Source organism: Loxodonta africana, chromosome 5, assembly GCF_030014295.1.
Source record: "Loxodonta africana isolate mLoxAfr1 chromosome 5, mLoxAfr1.hap2, whole genome shotgun sequence".
NCBI classification, from domain to species: Eukaryota; Metazoa; Chordata; class Mammalia; order Proboscidea; family Elephantidae; genus Loxodonta; species Loxodonta africana.
In genome coordinates this window covers 83,701,280-83,720,277 of record NC_087346.1, presented here as the reverse complement: position 1 = coordinate 83,720,277, position 18,998 = coordinate 83,701,280, and the positions used below count along the sequence as shown (strand labels likewise).

General features: G+C 37.7%; 1 protein-coding gene across 3 annotated transcripts in view; it reads left to right on the top strand.

The window, feature by feature from the left end:
* SLC4A4 (solute carrier family 4 member 4) overlaps window positions 1–18,998 on the top strand; it is a 392,825-nt gene that overhangs the window by 357,939 nt on the left and 15,888 nt on the right. For all 3 annotated transcript variants that reach the window (XM_064285722.1, XM_064285721.1, XM_064285720.1), the window contains 4 exons: window positions 5,744–5,922; window positions 7,110–7,182; window positions 15,547–15,615; window positions 18,469–18,642. In XM_064285722.1, the coding sequence (XP_064141792.1) occupies window positions 5,744–5,922; window positions 7,110–7,182; window positions 15,547–15,615; window positions 18,469–18,642 (495 nt within the window). The remainder of the gene's footprint in view (window positions 1–5,743; window positions 5,923–7,109; window positions 7,183–15,546; window positions 15,616–18,468; window positions 18,643–18,998) is intronic.

Genomic DNA, 18,998 nt, shown 5'->3' with positions numbered 1-18,998 from the left:
TTCTTATAGTGAGTGCTTATATTATTCAAAGCCCTGTTTAGATGTCAGCACCGCAGGAAGTTTTTGTGGGCTCACTCTAGACATCGCTAAACACTTCATCCTCTGAACTTTTTGGTATCTTTTTCAAACCTTTTTGAATTTCTATTTAGAGTTCATTATAATTTGTGTACAGATCTGAGTCCTCTCATCTGATTGTGAACCCCTTAGTGGGAGGTACTGTGTCATGGTTCTCGGTGTCCTTATAAATCAGCATATTGTCTGGCTCCTAGTGTGCTTCTAGGATGAATGTTTATTCTGCGTCTGTGCATGCATGTGTACTGTTCTTGACCCCTTCTTTGTTATCATTTATGGACCAGATATAAACTTCAGACTTCTAGGCTAGCCTTCTTTTGTTACATAGACTTTGGTTACTGTGGATTTATTCCTTAATGACTTTTGTTCTGTAGTAGCAAAGCATATACAATTTCCAAAGAAAGCTTCACTGCCTGTCCTTGTACTTAAAATAATCTCCAGTTACAGAAAATAGAACATGCTTTGGGTTTATATTCATGAAGGTAGGACTTCGTTAAAGTTTAGAGGACATGCTTACCCTTTAGAGCATGTATAGAGTCTTTGGGTGGTACAAACGGTTAATGTGTTTGGCTGCTAAACAAAAGGTTGGTGGTTCAAATCCACCCAGAGGCACCTTGGAAGAAAGGCCAGGCCATCTACTTCTGAAAAATCAGTCCTTGAAAACCCTGTGGAGCACAATTCTACTCTGACACGCATAGGGTTGCTATAAGTCAGAATCAACTCTGTAGGGACTGGCTGGCTGTGTATGTTAGATGTTGAAGATAAAAATTGTTCTAAGTTATCGTCCCTACCCTGAAGGAATTTAGAGGATTTTCTCAACTCATCCTCTACCCGTATCACCAATCTGGTTGGAATTGACCTTGCCTTCCTTCGTGCCTTGTATGTTGCACATACATTAAATTATTTGTTTTCATACCTGGCCTCACCCAGTAACCTGTGAACTCCTTAAAGGCAGGTGTTCTGTCTTATATATTGTTGTATTCAACACAGGGCCTAGCACAGAATAGGTGTTCACTAAATGTTTATTAAAATATAGTTTTCCAAGCAAAGATTTGAACTAGTGTAAAGGCCAACAGGTGGGCCTTTCTTGATGTGTTGAGGAAGATAGCAGGTCGGTGTGGCTGGAACATAGGGGAATTAGTGGTTTAAGATGAGGTCATAGTGGGAGTAGATCATACACAATGGGTTTCTCAACCTGAGCATTACTGAGATTTTGGGCTGGGTAGTTTTTTGTTGCATGAGGCTGTCCTGTGTATTGTAGGATGTTTAGCAGCATCCCTTGCCTCTACTCACTGGATACCAGTAGCACCCTTACCCCCAAGTAGTGACAACCCTAAATGTCTGCGGACATTGCCAAATATTCCCGGTAAGAAAAACTAATGCTGAACCTTATTAATGACAGCATAGTGTTTAGGTTTTTTTTTTTTCCTAAGTGAAACAGGAAGCCCCTGGAGGCTTTGGAGCAGGCAAGTACCATGAAGCAACAGGGACTTCTGTGGTGAGAGCAGCAATGAGGACTGAGGGTTGCTGGGGTGGCGTGAATGAAGAAGGGGAATTTGAACTGGGCCTTGAAGCGAGAGGATGTATTTAAGCAGATGTCAAGGAGTAGAAATGGAATGCCAGTTTGGCATGTATGAAAGCCTAGAAGGCAGGATGTACGTGGCACATTTAGGCAATGGTAAAAGTTTCAGAAAATCATCAGAGGCCCCCATCACAGGATCAGATCCAGAATGACCTCGGATGGTCAGCGAGGCTCTTCATGATTTGCCTTAGCCTGCTTGACTCTCAGTGGCCTCCTCTACTCCCTGATGGGACCACAGTTGCATTTTAAACACTCACCCTGACAGAAGAATGAATGGGAGAAGTACAAGAGTGGAGACAGGTGGGGGAAGCAGTCAGGATGCTGCTGTGTACTCCAGGTGAGAAATTATGAGAACCTGAAAAAGGCAGCAGCAATGGGGAGGAAGGATAAAGAATAGATAAAAGATTTCACATGTTATTTTTGAAAAATGCTGTTTTCTGTATTTCTTGCTTCTAGGTTATTTCTGTAAAAAAGTGCCAATATTTGAGTATTATTTATATTCCATCCAAACCTAGTCATTCAAATATTTTTAGCTAAGAGGGATGTGTTAGAAGGAGCTTGTTTTCATATATATAGGTTGTTTTGCAAGAACATCTTTTCTGAAATAGCCCTTTGGGTTCTGGGATCTTTATGGCAATGGTTAGGGCACCATATATTTTTGGGCATAGTTTTTACCATTCTGTTAACAAATATGACTCTCGTGTTTACCCTATGTAAAACCCAAAACCAAACCCAGTGCCATCGAGACAATTCTGACTCATAGTGACCCTACAGGACAGAGTAGAACTGCCCCATATAGTTTCCAAGGAGCACCTGGCAGATTTGAACTGCTGACTCTTTGGTTAGCAGCCGTAGCACTTAACCACTACGCCACCAGGGTTTCCTTACCCTATGTAGCACATGACATTAACATGGTAAACCTTGTACCTTTGAATTTGGTAAAATACATTTATTGCTTTCCCATTTCAGACTCAATCTCCTTAAAACTCTTCACACTTGTCCATTGTCTTTTCTCAATGCTGCCACTTCAGTTTAAACTGCATCTTCTCAAGCTTGGTTTATTGTAATTTCCTTATATCCGTCCTCTCTGTCTACAGTTTTGACTACTTCCAGTACATACTCTACAAACCAACAAAGCTATCCTTCTAAGTAGAAATCTGATTATATCACTTGCTTAAAACCCCTCAATGGCTTTCCATCGCTTATATAAAACATTCCAAAGTCTTCAGCATAAAAGACATAAAGTTCTTATTTCTGTAGTCTTATTTCTTATGTCTTCCATCTCCTCCCATGTACCAGCTCTGTTTCATTTTTTCAAAATGGCAGCTCTTTTGCCTAACGTTTCCTCCTGCCTCCCCATAGCTCATCTTCTACCTACCTATGGCTCACATTTTAGGACTCAGCTTAAATTCTGTGTTCTATGCAAACCATCTCTGATTTTGGGATGAGCTGGGCACCCCTCCTGGGTGCTACTGTGGCACCCTGAGCTCACCTCTATTGTAGACCTTTAACACTTTGGTATTATGAATTGATTTCTGGCTCTGCCACTACACTATAAGCCAGGACTATGTCAGTCTGTCATTTTATTTCCAGGGCCTAGCAAAGTGTCATTGAATGAAATGAATTAACATTTGTTCTTTTATCTAGCAAACATTTACCTAGAGTGTCCACTCTGTGACAGGCACTGTGCCAGGTGCTGGGATTTCAGTGGGGAGCAAAAACACACATAGTCCCTGTGCTCAACGGAGCTTCTGATGCAAGAGGGAGAGACATTAATCAAATAATCACACAAAATATGGCGTTAAAATGGTGGCTGGTGCTGTGAAGGAGAAGTGATAGTGATTTTTAAGAATCTGTAAGGGGAGAGCTTGATCTAGTCCAGGAGGTACAGGAAGTCCTCTGAGGCAGAGGAGTTTACAGTGAGCTGTAAAGCTTAAGTAGGAATTAGCTGAATCAAGTGGCATGACACACGCACAGGCAGACGACGACAGTCATTTCTTGTCATCTTCACTGCTACCATTCTGGTTCAAACTATTCTAGTTCAAACTACCACGGTCTCTTGGGTAGATTATTGCGATAGCCTCCCAAATGGTCTTAGTGTTCTTGACCTCCTCTAGTCTCTTCTTAATACAGCAGCCAGAACATAACGTGATACTCCTCCATTTAAAACCCTCCAATGGCTTCTCATTGCATTCAGTGTAAAAGCTGAAGTTGTAATAGATTTTAGTACTTATAACTATTTAAGGTATTATACAGTGAAACCTATGAGAGCTGGATCTTGATGGGACTGCTCCGTTTTTCTGCGTCTCTTGAGTTTTCTGCCTTTGACAGGGTACGGTCTTACCATTTTTCTATCACTTGTTTTAGTAGAAAATATTTGAATTTTCCTTCTCTATCAGGGTTCCACCTTATACAGGTTCTGGCTTTTGCAGGTTTTACTGTGTATTTCACTTATTTAGGTTGCTGATTATTGTCTCCATCAGGAGAGTGGAAACTCCATGAGGGCAGGAATTTTTGTCTGTTTTATTCACAGATGTGGATATTCACTGAATATCACAGAATCACAGAATGTGTGATAGTCACAGAGTATCACCAGCACCTAGAACTGTGCCTTTTACCAAGCTGGTGGTCAATATTTGTTGAAAGAAGGAATAGCTGAGACCTCAGATAAATCATGATTTTCGCCTTATTAGTAACTTTGAAGACATTTGTCTCAGCTTATCCCTACCTTTGCCCTTCTTTCCCTTCCCATTGCCTACTTCCAATTAAAACCATTATATTTTCCTGAAATGAACTGGTTTTATGAATATATATTAACTTACTTGTCTTCCAAGTAGATTTTGATCTCAGCCAAACCTGCGCTAAGTAAATATATGCTTTGCTTTCTTGTGTCATCTACCCTTCCCTGTGATAAGTTCTCTGAGAACATGATTAGAGCCATGTGTGCGAGCCAGGGGTGAAGTCGTGGCATTTCAGTGAGAGGAGAGCAGTGTTCTAACAGTAATAGAATCTGAATGATAACAGTCACTGGGTTTCAAGTGTAAATCACATTCTCAGTTTTTAAAGCCAACCTCTCCATTCCTTTGGATTGGTCATATTCCTGCTCTTGGTAATGCTGCTTCCATGCTGTGAAAATGAACTGCTCTATTTTCTCAGGCTCCATAGGGGTATTAAGCATTTGCTTTCTTCGTAAATAGAAAAGAGAAATACAACCATAGAATAACATTGTGGACTCATTTAACAATATTTACTTAGTGAGTAAAGGAGCTAGACCTTTTGTTACATTGTCTGCTCTACCAGTCGATAAATGTCTTTGTGACCATTGAGCAATGTTTGAAATCAGTCTATTCTGATTAAGGGTGCACTAATTACTTAATGATAATGTTTAATAAATTGTTAAATAATTATTTTCATATACTAAGAAAAGTGAGACATGGTGTTCTGCATCAAGATGGCTTTCAGATCTTTAGAGCACATATACTGCATACCATCTAGGTGAACAGCATACGGTTAAACACCATCAAGCAGAGAACGATGCGCATCTGCTTATGTTAGCAACATAAGGTGCTTATGTTAACCACCATCTCCAATACCACGACTGTTACTCCCACCATTTATCGAGTCCTTCTATGTAACAACCACTGCCATTTAAGCTTCTATAAGATGCTTTACCTCTGTTACTTCATTAAATCATCCCAAAACTCTTGAAGCTAGGCATATATTGCCATTGTTCAGATTACAAAACTGGATGCAGAGAGGTTAATTAGCGATAAACCGTAAGTGAAGCTGTGACTTACGTTTAACTGTAACAGTTTTTCAAAGCTGTAGTAAAGGGGACAACATGTGGCAGCTGTATGTGTCATTGCTGCGGAGGGTAGGGAGTGGTGGTGCAGGTGAGGAGAACAAAATGAGGAAGATAAGTTCCTCTCAAGGAGCTTATATTCTAGTCAGTATTTTTATCAGGCAAAGTGAGTATTCCACTAGAAAAATTGTTGCTTTGTTTTAGTAATCTTAGTTCTCATCTGGAAACACTACTGGATGGCAAATATGAGGGTTTTCTCCACATGGTTTGGTTGTGTCTTTCTACAGAAAGGAGCTGGGTATCACCTGGATCTCTTTTGGGTGGCCATCCTCATGGTGGTGTGCTCCTTCATGGCTCTTCCATGGTACGTAGCTGCTACTGTCATCTCTATTGCTCACATCGACAGTTTGAAGATGGAGACAGAGACTTCTGCACCTGGAGAACAACCAAAGTTTTTAGGAGTGAGGTATGTTAAGTCAAAAAAAAATGGCTCTACAAACATATTGTGCAGACATCTGTGTTAATCATAAGGGCATGGGCAGATTTGGAGGAAAATGGACTGGTGGTGATTAATTATTCATAAACTTTCTGTTCTAGAAAGGGCTAAATTTTTATCAGAAAAATAGTCCTCAGTAATTTTTTAATTCCCTTTTACTTATGATATTTAAATTTCCTTTGATTAGTAAAAGGCTAAGTGAAGCAACATAAAAGCACAAGCAGGTCATTTATTTTCTGCAACACGCAGGCCTCTATCACAATAGTATAGAGTGCTGCGGCACCTCCTCTATCACGATAGTATAGAGAGGCCAAACCCTCTATATTGCGGCTGTACTGAGATTCCATAAAACTCTTAAGTCCACTTGTGGTGGTTTAAGATTTTATTATGGGAAAGGACTTATTATTTTTTAGTTCATTTTCTGCCCCCATAAGAACAGAGGAACTTTGACACCCTCACACCACCCCTGCCCACTGTTAAATTTGGGTAGCCTTGAAGGGCAGCGGTACAAGACCTTTATACTCTGTTGAGTACTTTTGCAGCAAATTCTGCTTATAAGTGTTTTTGGGTGGATAGTTCACATGACAGAGCCATCGTTTCCCACGCCACAACAGTGGGTGATTCTTTTGGGGGAGTTAGAGGAGGGGGCTTTGGATGGAAATCATATTTGCTAAAAAGTACTCCTGTTGTTGTAGATTTGGAAACTAGATTGAAAGGATTTATTGCAGTCATGAAATTTCCCTGAGCGGTTTGTTAATTAGCATGTGGGACAATGTATTATCTGTCTCCTGTGTAAGAAGGTGTAATTACCCTACAAGAACAGGTTGTTTGAAAATTAAGGGCTTCAAAGAGGATAGTAACTGATAGACTAAGACCAAGTGACTTCCTTCTTGCTTCCAAAAGGGGGAAAGGATTTAGCAGGATCATTCACTTTTCTTTTCAACATTTCAAATCGCATATTGCAATTTAAAAAAAAAACAAAAACTTTCTGGTTATGTTGAGTTATATGCTGTCCTCAAGATATTATTACATCATTTAGATACCTTTGGCGTTTTAGCTAAACATTGATTGGGTCAATGTATAGCCTTTTGAAGGTGAAGAGACAACATGTTTATGAAAACAAGAGGTAGACTGGTAATTTTTTTATTTGATTTCAGGGAACAAAGAGTCACTGGAACACTTGTGTTTATTCTGACTGGTCTGTCAGTCTTTATGGCTCCCATCTTGAAGGTAAATATGTGAAATACTCACCTGTTCCTCCTTCTCAGAACCCTGACAGATAATTGGACATGTGAAGATTAAAATTCCTTATGAAATATTGGCAAGATTATCGTAAGAGTTCTATAACACACTGACCAGGGGGGCTGGTAAAATGAGGACTTAAGAAAAAAAGCCTTTATGTTGACTTCCTTCTCACTCCTTCACCCTTTACCTTATTATTGTTATTATTATTAATTTTTGCAATTATTAGGTTGAACCATATGAAATTACCAGTATTCAAACTTTTTGACTTGTAAAAACGGCAATTTCATATAGTTCAGTCTAGTATTGTTTCAGAGTGATCTTCTTCCTCCCTGCATTTTCTACCCTTCTGTTCGTCCTCCATTCCTTCTTTACATTGCCCTACATTTACTCTTAACCCTACCTCCTACTAGACTATTGGATAACATGAGTGATTGAGGATGATCATTCTGGATATTTTCTCTTGTTCTTAATTATTGCTGTGTTTCTATTTTCTTTGACTCAGAAGGCCTAGTAGTCCACAAAGAGAGATTAAAGTTACTGGTATATAATTAGAAAACTTTAGAAGTAAACTTTTGAAAAAGAAAACTTATATGGTAGATTATTTAAAAAGTTAGAAGGAGATTTTATATATATATATATATATGCTTGATCGATGGGATGAATAATGGCCTAGATAGATAAAATACAAACTATATGTGAAAGTCTATTTAGAAACAGAAGTAGAACTAAAGATGGGAGTTAGAGTTACCTGTTCATGAAATTTCTGATTTTCTTTTATGATATAAGCATTCTATCTTGTATCGGCCAATCGCTGATAATTTGTATCTATACATTGTACCATAGTAGAAAGTATAAAAATCACTCATAGATACAACAGTCATTAACAGCCACTGTTAACAATATCTTTCCAAAGTTTTCCTGAAAATTTTTATTTTTAAACAATTTCAATTTTTAAGACTTTGATTAATTTTTTTAAATTTTTTATTTAAATTAAATTTTATTTGACTACACAAGTAAAAGAAAAGCACATTTTCCTACAGATCAGAGTTCCAACAACACAGAAGCACAGATAGTAAATGCAAAAGCCCTCTGTTTCTCTTATATAAGCACATTTATATTTCAGTTGCCAATCAGATGAATTTGAGGAATGTGGCAGTATCATTCCTTAATTTATAAGAGTGACTTTATCTTCAGAGTATTTAGACTAATCCATACATTATGCACAAAATAATTGGTTAACAGTTAAAAAATTAAATTACTCATCTTCTGTCCTTGGTTTCCACAGTGTCAGTTAATTGGTCTAATTTTTTACTGGAATCATGGAGGAATACATATTTTATGTGACACATGGTGAAGTAAGATTAAAAATAACCTTAGAACATTGTTTAAATACCTTAAGATTAAAAACAACCTTACAGAGTTGTTTCTGGTTACAAAGCAAAAACAAAAAAACAATTGCTCTCGAGTCAATTCCAACTTTGGCAACACAGTGTATGTCAGGGTAAAACTGTGTTCCACAGGGTTTTCAATGGCTGATTTTTTGGAAGTAGATTGCCAGCCCTTGCTTCTGAAGTGCTGGGCTCGAACCTCCAACCTTTTGGTTAACAACCGAACTCATTAACCATTTGCACCACCCAGGGACTCCCTGGTTACCACGAACACCAGTTGCTGTCAAGTCAGCTCTGACTTATGGTAACCCCACGTGTGTCAGAGTAGAACCGTGGTCTATAGGATTTTCAGTGGCTCATGTTTCAGAAACAAATCACCAGGCCTTTGTTCCAGGCGCCGCTGGGTAGATGCAAACCTCCAGTCTTTACAGAGGACCTTAAAAGAATACAAATCTTATGCTTTATTGGGACAGAGGGAAATCTGTCACCACCTTTGCTGGTGCAAAACAAATTGTGTGGTAGGTTTGAAATGTTAGCGAGTTTTTCAGCACGGGATCCATTGCCAAAATGTTTTATGTTCCTCAGTTGCCCCAGAGATACCAGTTCGTAAACTGCTGGAAAAGTCCCAGTTGGAGCTTTACTACTGCATAGGCAGCTTGACCTCAGCTAGAGAGATAACTATTAGAGAGTTCATTGGAGACAATTATAACCCCACAATGTGGAAGGCTCTGGGTTCCCTAAAGGTGGGTTAGCATGGCCCAACCGAAAAGCTTCTTTTATGGGGCCTCCTAGTGCTTGTCCACTACCAAAAAAAAAAACTAAAAAACTAGCGAGGTATAAATGAGTGGTATAAATGGACAAAAATCTTTCCATCAGTTCAGATTTACTCGTTACCCCACCCATTTTTCCTAGTATTTTTTTTTCATTAGTACAATATAAAATCCCAAATCAAAAAAAGTCAGATGTGTTTAAAAGTTCTTTATTCTTTTAGTTACAGCAAATTGGCTTTAATCCTGGAGAATCTGTCAGCTGAGTAATCAAGTCTGATTCCAGAGGGACACAGAGAACAGATACTGTATAAATTGCTATTTTTAGGAAGAGATGCAAGACTCACATTTTCAACAACGCCTCTTCCTAACTATTTTCTCACCACGCACCCAAATATGGTTGCGGAGGAGGTAAAGCTGAAAGCGCTTTTGTTCTTTACAGTGATTCTCTTTGCCCTTGATGTGCAAAGCACCTTAGGTTATGTAGTAGATTAGAATACTGAGAAAGAAGAGAGATTTTAAGGATCAGTAAGCACAGGCTTGCTTTTCCTTTGACATTCCTAAGTAATTCATGCTTTGACTCAGTCAGCTATTAGTGTCCATATTTGTGGTTATTTCCACCTGGCAACTTTGGATCAAAAGAGACGTTGTAAATGTTAGCAAAAAAGGTAGTCCAGCAAACATTTTTGTTTGGCAAGCTTTTGCCCAAAATGTAGGCAGTGAAATTGTCTCGTTAATATAGTTTCCCACATATTGTGGAAAATCTAGATTTAAAAACTATTCCGATTCCTTACTTCGGTAAGTAGAGCTAATCCTTACTTCAGGAATCTCATCTTCTGATAAAGTCAGCTGATTTCAGATCATGCACAGCTGCCCTTCCTGTCGCTGAAGTTTGGGGCACTCAGCACATAACCCTTGTTAGCTCATTCGAAAAGTCAATGCAGGAGAGAGCGGACACTGAGGGTAAAGTTTAACTAAAACCTAAGTTATGACTAAGTGAAAGTCACGGTTAACAACGAACTTCAAAATTCACATGGAAAATGGTGCCAGGGGTAACACTGGAGAAGGGAACCTTTTTTTCCTCTACCATGTGACTATATATTATTTAAGGAAGCAACTGACAACTTCAGAAAGTGGTTTTTCTTGAGTGGTCAAACGAATGGATCGAGAGAAGTGTGATTTTCACTTTTTAAAATGAAATGTCGACACCTTTCCTGCCCAACTCCTCGCCTTCTTTACAAGTTAGTGGCCTCAGATGACCTTAGTAATTTCTTCCATGCATTAAGCTCTATAGGTAGTTGTTCCCCATGCCCACTTATGCAAGCTTGCTTTGGACATGAAGTTTATGACCTCTGTTTTGGTCTCTTTGCTGAAATCTTTTTATGTGGAAGAACATTAAGGAATTATAGTGTTAACCTGTTGCTGTGAAGTCGATTCTGACTCATAGTGACCCTATAGGACAGAGTAGAACTGCCCCATAGAGTTTCCAAGAAGTGCCTGGGGGATTTGAACTGCTGACTTTTTGGTTAGCAGATGTAACTCTTAATCACTATGCCACCAGGGTTTCCAATTATAATGTACTAGCTCTAAATTCTCAAGGATACCCCTTGACCGTAGCTGGTCACAGTCATACTTGCCTCAAAGCACTGAAACTTAGTGCTGATTCAGTTCAGAATTGTCAGAAGCAAACATAACTGACTTCCCAGGCTGGTTAAATAGCTTCGACCGTGGTTTTTGCTATGGCGATAATGCCTGTTAAGCTAGTGCTCTTTATGGGTGGGGGAAAGGAATAGAGGAGACTAAAAAGCAGGTAAAAGATTAAAGGCAATTCCTTGTGCCTAGTTTTTCCATTTTTTCTGGTAAACCTAAAGAAATAAAGGCCAAGTAAAGTTTACTTCTACTTCTGTTATCTTTGCTTGAATTAGTTTATTTTGAACATGAGGTACGGCCAAAACTTATCTTTAAAATTTGTTTAGTATTCTAAAATGTGAAGGATAGCATTTAATTTGTGATTGGCAAATATGTTTTGAACTCCTACAGTCTGCCAGACACTCTGCTCACTGACAGGAATACAGAGAGAAATGATGATGGTGATGGTGATGATTGTAATCCCGTTGCCATTGAGTCAATTCCAACTCATAGCGACCCAATAGGACAGAGTAGAACTTCCCATAGGGTTTCCAAAGCTATAAATCTTTATGGAAACAGACTGCCACATCTTTCTTCTGTGGAGCAGCTAGTGGGTTCAAATTGTTGAACCTTCGGTTAGCAGCTGAGCACTTAACCACTGCACCACCAGGGCTCCTATGATTGTAATAGTAGTTACCATTTATTTAGCATGACATTGGACTAAGAATTCTGTGGAGATTTTTTAAATTTAATCTTCAACAACACCTATGAAAAAAAATGCTGGTAATTATCTCCGCTTTACAGGTAAGAAAAACTGTGAATAACTTGCCAGGTCATAAAGCTTTTCAGTGGTAGAGACAAGATTTGAACTCAGGTAGTTCTACCTCCAAAGCCTGATCTCATAGCTATCATGGTTTGAGTAGACAGAGTACTTGCCCTGAAAGAACTCATTGTCTTTCATTTTCCATGAGATGAAATTCTCTCTTGTGTGGAAAGAAATAAGGCATTTCATAAACCCCTCATCATACCGTATACTCCATAGTTTCTTGAATGTCTAGGGACCAAATTGCAAGTTAGCAGCTTCCAAAAGAATAGCTGCATTCATGTAGCTGTACTGTAGCCCTGGTGGAGTAGTAGTTAAGGGCTCAGCTGCTAATCAAAAGGTTGGCAGTTCGAATCCACCAGCAGCTGCTTGGAAACTTCATGGAACAGTTCTACTCTGTCCTATAGGATCCCTATGAGTTGGAATTGACAACAACAGGTTTTGGTACCATAGCCAAGAAAAAAGTATACTTATCAGGCATTAGAATATTGTTTTAAGAACATGTTTCTGAAGTTAGTTATTATAATTGAAAAGGCAATATAATAGAGATTAAATAAAACCAGGGCTTCGAGTCTGACTTTTCATAGCCATCCTTCTGGCCAGTACCCTTGCCACCCCATACCCACCGTGGAAGTACCAAAGAGAGTTGTATTCAGGAGTTGCAGTTTTCTCGACTTGCCAGTGAGGGTTCTAGGGATGATGATGACATCAGCAACACATTTGTCATTTACTGAGTACCTGTTATATAAGTCAAGCCCTAAACTAGATGTTTTGTGTTATTTAATCTTTATCATAACCATTTTGTAGATGAGAATACTAAAGCTGAGAGAAGTAAATAACTTGCTGAAAGTTATACAACTGGTGGAGCCAGAATTTGAAGCCAGGTCTTTCTGACGCCTGTGCTCATGCTTTTAATCAGGATGTATTCTGGGCTTTGTGCGTGCGCAGGTGCACACGCGTGTGCACACACACACGCACACACACACTGACCATTATTCTGCTGGGAGGTCTCACTCCTGTACTGAATTCTGTGCTGCTGACTCTACAATCTACGCTGTTGATTGAATTTGCCCTTTCACATGCTTTCCTAATGGGAGTATCTAATACTATGAGCACATCAAAGGCAACAATAAGTGAAAAAGAGTGGAATTACCTTCATCAGAATTCAAAAAATTTGGTGACATGGTCTGAATATGTTAAATTTTACTTTGACTTCATCTTGATTTCATTATTCTATCTGATTGTAGAATTACTTTTTTTCAGTTTTAATTTAATACCTTATAAGTGCTAAATGTATTGCAATGTTTATGCTTTTTGGCTCTCTGAGTATGATTGGTTATTTTTATAATTTTCTTTGCATAGTTTTAATCATTTGGCAGTTCTTGATGTGCTTATAAATTTGCTTTTTATATTTCAATTTCTCCTATTTTGCTTTTCAAAAATTTCTAACTGCTATTGCTGTATGTATTACACCAGTTTCACTTAAAAAGCAGTTACCTTTATTAAAACACATTCTTATTTACCTTCCTTTAAGAAATTTCTATCACAGTCATAATGGATTTTTAAGAACTGACCTTATGGTATGAATCATAAACCAAATACAACCAAAAAACAATTCCTCTAACCCAGTAATTCTGTCAAGTTTCACCAAGATTTCCAAGCTGGAAGGTTGGTATTGAGACGCTGCACTGTTGTAAAGAAGGTGGCGAATTTCATAAGATAATTTTATCACATCGAAAAATAAGTAACTAGCCTTGCTTGTATGCACTATTTCTTTTAAACCAAAGGGGATTTTTTTTTTTTTTCCTAAGAAACTGTGTCTTCCTATCTACAGCTATATCCCCTGCCATACCCTTTGCCGCTCTAGGTTACTGATACTTCATGGTTTTATTTTGTGATATCTATAATCATAACTCCAGAGAAAATGGACCTAGGCAACAAGGCACAATTCACCTTTACTTTTGTATGAGGATCATATTAGAGAAAAGATTTAGCTAATTTTTTTTTTTTAGGTGAGAGGTGAGGATATGACTGGGAATTATTTTTGTGATTAAGTTAAAAAAAACACTCAGAATGAAAAGTAACTACTGCAGGAATTCTAACTAGTTTTTATAACCTATTCATCTCTTTTCCTCTTCCATCTTTCTTCCCTTCCCAAATAATTAGAAATGAACTGACAAGAAAGATGTCATCATATATTGAGGAAAAATTGAAGTGCCCTTGCCTACAGATATTGAAAAAATGAGTCAAAGCTTTAAAATGGCCCTTTGCTATTTTTATTTTTTGGTAAATTGATAGAGGCGTTGTAAAGAATGAAAACATGCAAAGCCTAAAGGAAATAAAAGCATGCGTCAGAACTCAAGTGCCCAGAATGTGATGTGTTCACCTCTTTGTGGTGATTATTGGGTATTACAGCACAAGTGCTTCCCCACCACCAACGCCATCCCTCCCACCCTCTTAAACGTTCTGCATACGTTGTTTTTTCCTGAGCTCAAGATCAAATTAGCTACATTAAAAGTATGAAACTTCATTAGAAGAAACTTTTGGAGTTTTATATAAATCAGCATATTTGTTCCCTATAAACTTAACTATTTCTGTACCTAACCAATTACAAGTGGAATCAGTCATGGCACATTTTAGAATGCCCACTTCTCCAGTTGTGGCCACATGTCTCAGACACTGAACTTTTTTAGGTAATCACAAGGAGGAGCTGATAGGAATTGTGCTTCAGTTAATGCAAGTGGCAGCACTTTTATAATTCCTCTAAAGCTGTGCTATATTTTCTGACTACAATAGACTCCTTTAGGTGGATTTGTTAAGATTAGACTTCTTGACTTGTGATTTTAGTATTTTAGCTTTGAAAACTCCTGAAATTATTTGAACTTCTGTTGAATAAGCAAGATTGAGAACCTTTGTTGTCCAGATAGAAGACTTCCCAGAAACATAATCCTTCTTGATTTGCTTAGCTCCTTGAGTACCAGGGACATTTGAAAAATCAAGGAAAATTTGCAAACATCACACTGGAATTACTCATCATTAAAGCATTTCGTAGTAATGTAGAAGACTTTTTGTAAATTAATGCATTAATATGTATTAATTCAATTTTAAAAGATCTGTATTAATCCGTGTAATTAATTGCTCCCAGATGTTCACTGGTCCTTTCAAGCTGTGCTCTTTTAGTCCTCTTAATATTACTGAGAGGAAGAAAGGGGGCAGTCATTTGATGTTTATTTTACTGAAAGAGGCATTTATACACCAAGCCGACAGACCATTTGATGAAGATTATTAAGGATGAGGCCGTCCTCTACCTCCACCTCACAGTCCATGCAAGCACCTGGTTTACACAGTCATTCCTTTGAGGGAGAGAAGGAAACAGAACCTTTTCTCCCCCACTAATTTGAAATATATATATATATATATATAAAATATATAAAATAAAATTCACATATGCTTATTGTTAAAAAGGGCCCTGGTGCCGTAGTTTTTAAGAGCTCGGCTGCTAACCAAAAGGTCCACAGTTCGAATCTACCAGCTGCTCCTTCGAAATTCTGTGGGGCAGTTCTACTCCATCCTGTAGGATTGATATGAGTTGGAATCGACTTAACAGCAATGGGTTTGGTGTTTTTTTGTTTGTTTGTTTTTGTTTTTAAATATTATGTGCTATCTTTTAACTTCAGATTCAGCCTTTATTTAAGCTATTCCTCATTACTGTTATTTTTTCCTAATTTTTTTTCCTTCCTAGTTTATTCCCATGCCTGTACTCTATGGTGTGTTCCTGTATATGGGGGTTGCATCTCTTAATGGTGTGCAGGTAAGTTTTTCATAGCATTCTAGGTATAGTAGTTTATTTCTAGAGGTAAGAATAGTCCAGTAATTGATCTTTGAAGAAAAATGCTAATGATTAACTACTGATTTTTAAATACATTTATTTTCTACATTCTCCACCATTTACCAGCTTTTCATTTCTGATATATTCAACAAAGTTAGCCTGTTACTGTACATACCCAGTCTTGAGATAGGCTGTTAAATGTTGTTTCCCATTTAACAAATGGGAAATCTAGGATTTTCTCTCTCTCTTTTTTGGTCTGAAGAAATTGAACCCTTTCAGTGCACTCTTTAAGATACTATTTATTTGCTTGCCTTCATCCTACACTGAGAATAGGCTAGTCTTATTTTATTTGCTTTTCACATGGTTTTGATCAGTGACTGAAAGTTTTGCACCAATATAAGAATACAATCAATATGCTTTATGTGTTGTTTTTGTCAAAAATTTTGGCTATTCATAACTTGGTGGAAACTGACTCCCCTTTTAAAAAATCATTAGGGAAAACTGTGTAAGGGACTTTTTTTTTTCAACTGAGGTTTAATTTAATTGGCACCAGGAAATTGGAAGTACTTCTGCTGCTTTCTGGCACCTTGTTAATTGTAACCTTGTTTAGCACTTAAAAAAAAAAAAAGTTTTAATGGGAAAAGACTGCATGTTCTGTGAACATCATAAGAATTTATTTGAGCCCCTTCAAAATAGTCCTTGCTTTCATTTACTGAAATTAGATTAATTTGTTTTTAAAGTCAGATAGAGCTTGGCAAGTGGCCAGACCCCCCAAAAGAGAAAAGGCTATTTTATTTTTCCCCATTTAGATCCATTTAGTAGAGTTCTTCACCATTTGGATATTTCTTACAAAATACAAGCTGATTCTTCATATCCTGGGCTAAATGAGTGTGATGTGGGTTTATCTATGTCCATGAAACTTTTTGGGAAATAGAAATTTGTAAAAAATATTTTCTTTTTACCTGGTATTGTAAATATTCATTATTATTTCCCAAATGGAAAAAAAATATTCAATAAGTGAAAAGATATGAAACAAAAATGACACCCAAACTTACAGTTCTTATTGTTGTTTGGCCTTAAGCCTATCTAGATCAGAAGTTTGACTGTATGTGCTCAACGTGCCTTATCAATGGTTGGTACATGTTTATTAAATTAAATAGAAGAAAAAAATCAACCATTTCATAATGATAGGGGAAAAAAACATAGCTGAAGGAATAGCTAGTGAATTTCTTAAATTCTGCAGTGCTGTTGCCCATTGCTTCTTTTTTTCCTACCTTTCTCTTGATTCTCCTTCTTTTAGATCATTTTGGCAAGATTTGACTTAGCAAGAAAATTTGTAACCCAATCTTTATAAATGGGAAGGCCCCCACCAGTTAACCCTTTCACAATCTGTGAGATATATGGTTGCCCACCCATTTTTTCTGGCTCTCTAGTTTTTTGGGAATCCCCTTTACCACTGACAGTGCATGCTGCCTCAAGGCAGGGGCCTTTATAACTGTTTGAAACCAAAAAAAAAAAAAAAGGGTGTGTGCTACAATTAATGTTTCTACAGGGTATTATATGAGGTGTGTACATTTTTGGTAGGAAGAATAGAAAGTTTTCATGTGGGAACCCATATGTCCCAGTGGACTTCAGTGGAACCCTGTGATTTGGGAATTCAAATTGTGGGACAATGTATTGTTCCACTAACCTCTGACGGTAGGCTTGCAAAAGGGGGCAAGAAAAAAAATCCACACTACCTATCAAAACTTCAGGCACACTCAATGATTCAGCATGCTTCCATTAATGAAAACACATTATATCAACAAACATTCAAAGCAGAAAATAATAGGGTCTTGAAAGGATTAAAAATAGCACTGGAGGAAGAAAGAAAACATTTTAGGTAGGACAGTCACTCCAGAGGAGATTGTCTATGATAGTCTAGTTTACTTTTATACTTCTTTCTTCCTTCCAGAAAGAGAGACATTATCTCAAAGTTTCTAATAGATTCCTACCTTATAATTATTTAATTCAACAGCTATTTACTGAGCCTCTGCCATCTGAAAGACCCTGTCATAGGTTCTTAATTATCGTCTTCTTCATCATCATCAGTGCAACTCGGTAGTTGTTCTTTGAAGCACAATGCTTGGCACATAGGTGCTCAGCACTCATTTTTTATCTAATCTTTACATGACAGTGTGATAGTCTCTCTTGGATTTAAATACCTAGTTGTTTACACCCTGCAACTCACTGTAATATTCATATGATTTTTCACTGAAAAATGCTAATACATTGTTGAATTTAGTAGTTATGTCATAGATAAATAACGTGAAATGCATGAAAACATCAACGCATTTCCGTTTTCAAGTTGGATTTTTTTTATATTCTTGAAACATCCCTAAAATGTTTATAATATATAGTATCATCTCCTCCTCTTTCAGATAAGACAACTGAGGCAGAGTAAAATTCATACGTCAGAGGTCTTCTTTCAGTGTATCATTACTAAAATAGGCACAAGAGCCTCTCTCCTGAGACTCAAATAATAAAAATAGAAACTAAGAGATGAGCATTTACAATTTATATTTTGTCTTGTTACGTAATTCTTTGATGGCTGCTTTATCTCCTATGACTGCATAACATCCTTGTGAAGTAATAACAAAAGTTAGAAGTCTTGTCCTATGTCTTAGAATGACTGCTAGACTAAATTTCCACACTCTCTGCCAGTGTTTTTTCCCCTGAAAAGGACACTACTTGCCTAAATTATAGAGCATAAATCACTAATGGTTAGTTAGGAAATGACTTTGTGTACCAGATCCTGAAGTAATGTACTTTACTCTCTTCTCCTTCCTGCCCTAGTTCATGGATCGTCTCAAGCTGCTTCTGATGCCCCTGAAGCATCAGCCTGACTTTATCTACCTGCGTCACGTCCCGCTGCGCAGAATCCACCTGTTCACTTTCCTACAGGTGTTGTGTCTGGCGCTGCTCTGGATCCTCAAGTCTACCGTGGCTGCTATCATTTTTCCAGTCATGGTAGGAATCACTTTAATTGAACCTTTTTTTTTTTTATGAAGTCATACAGCATATGGTTATTGTGATATTGAAGACACAAGTGTCTTTAATTGCGTTTCCAATTTTTCCCACCTTGACCTGAGCCAGTATGATCATTTGTAATATAAAGTTCCCATGTCTGTGGTAGTCTAGGTAGTACCTTGAAGTCAAATTCATCTGAGTTCAGTTTCTGGCTGTGATTCATGCCAATCAGTGAGCCTCCCTGAGTTGCCATTTCCTCATCAGTTAATGGGAATGGCATTGTGATTATTGTTCTAAGAGTCATCGATTGCAAGTGTCAACTGTACAGCACAATGCCAGACTAAGACAGACTAGGC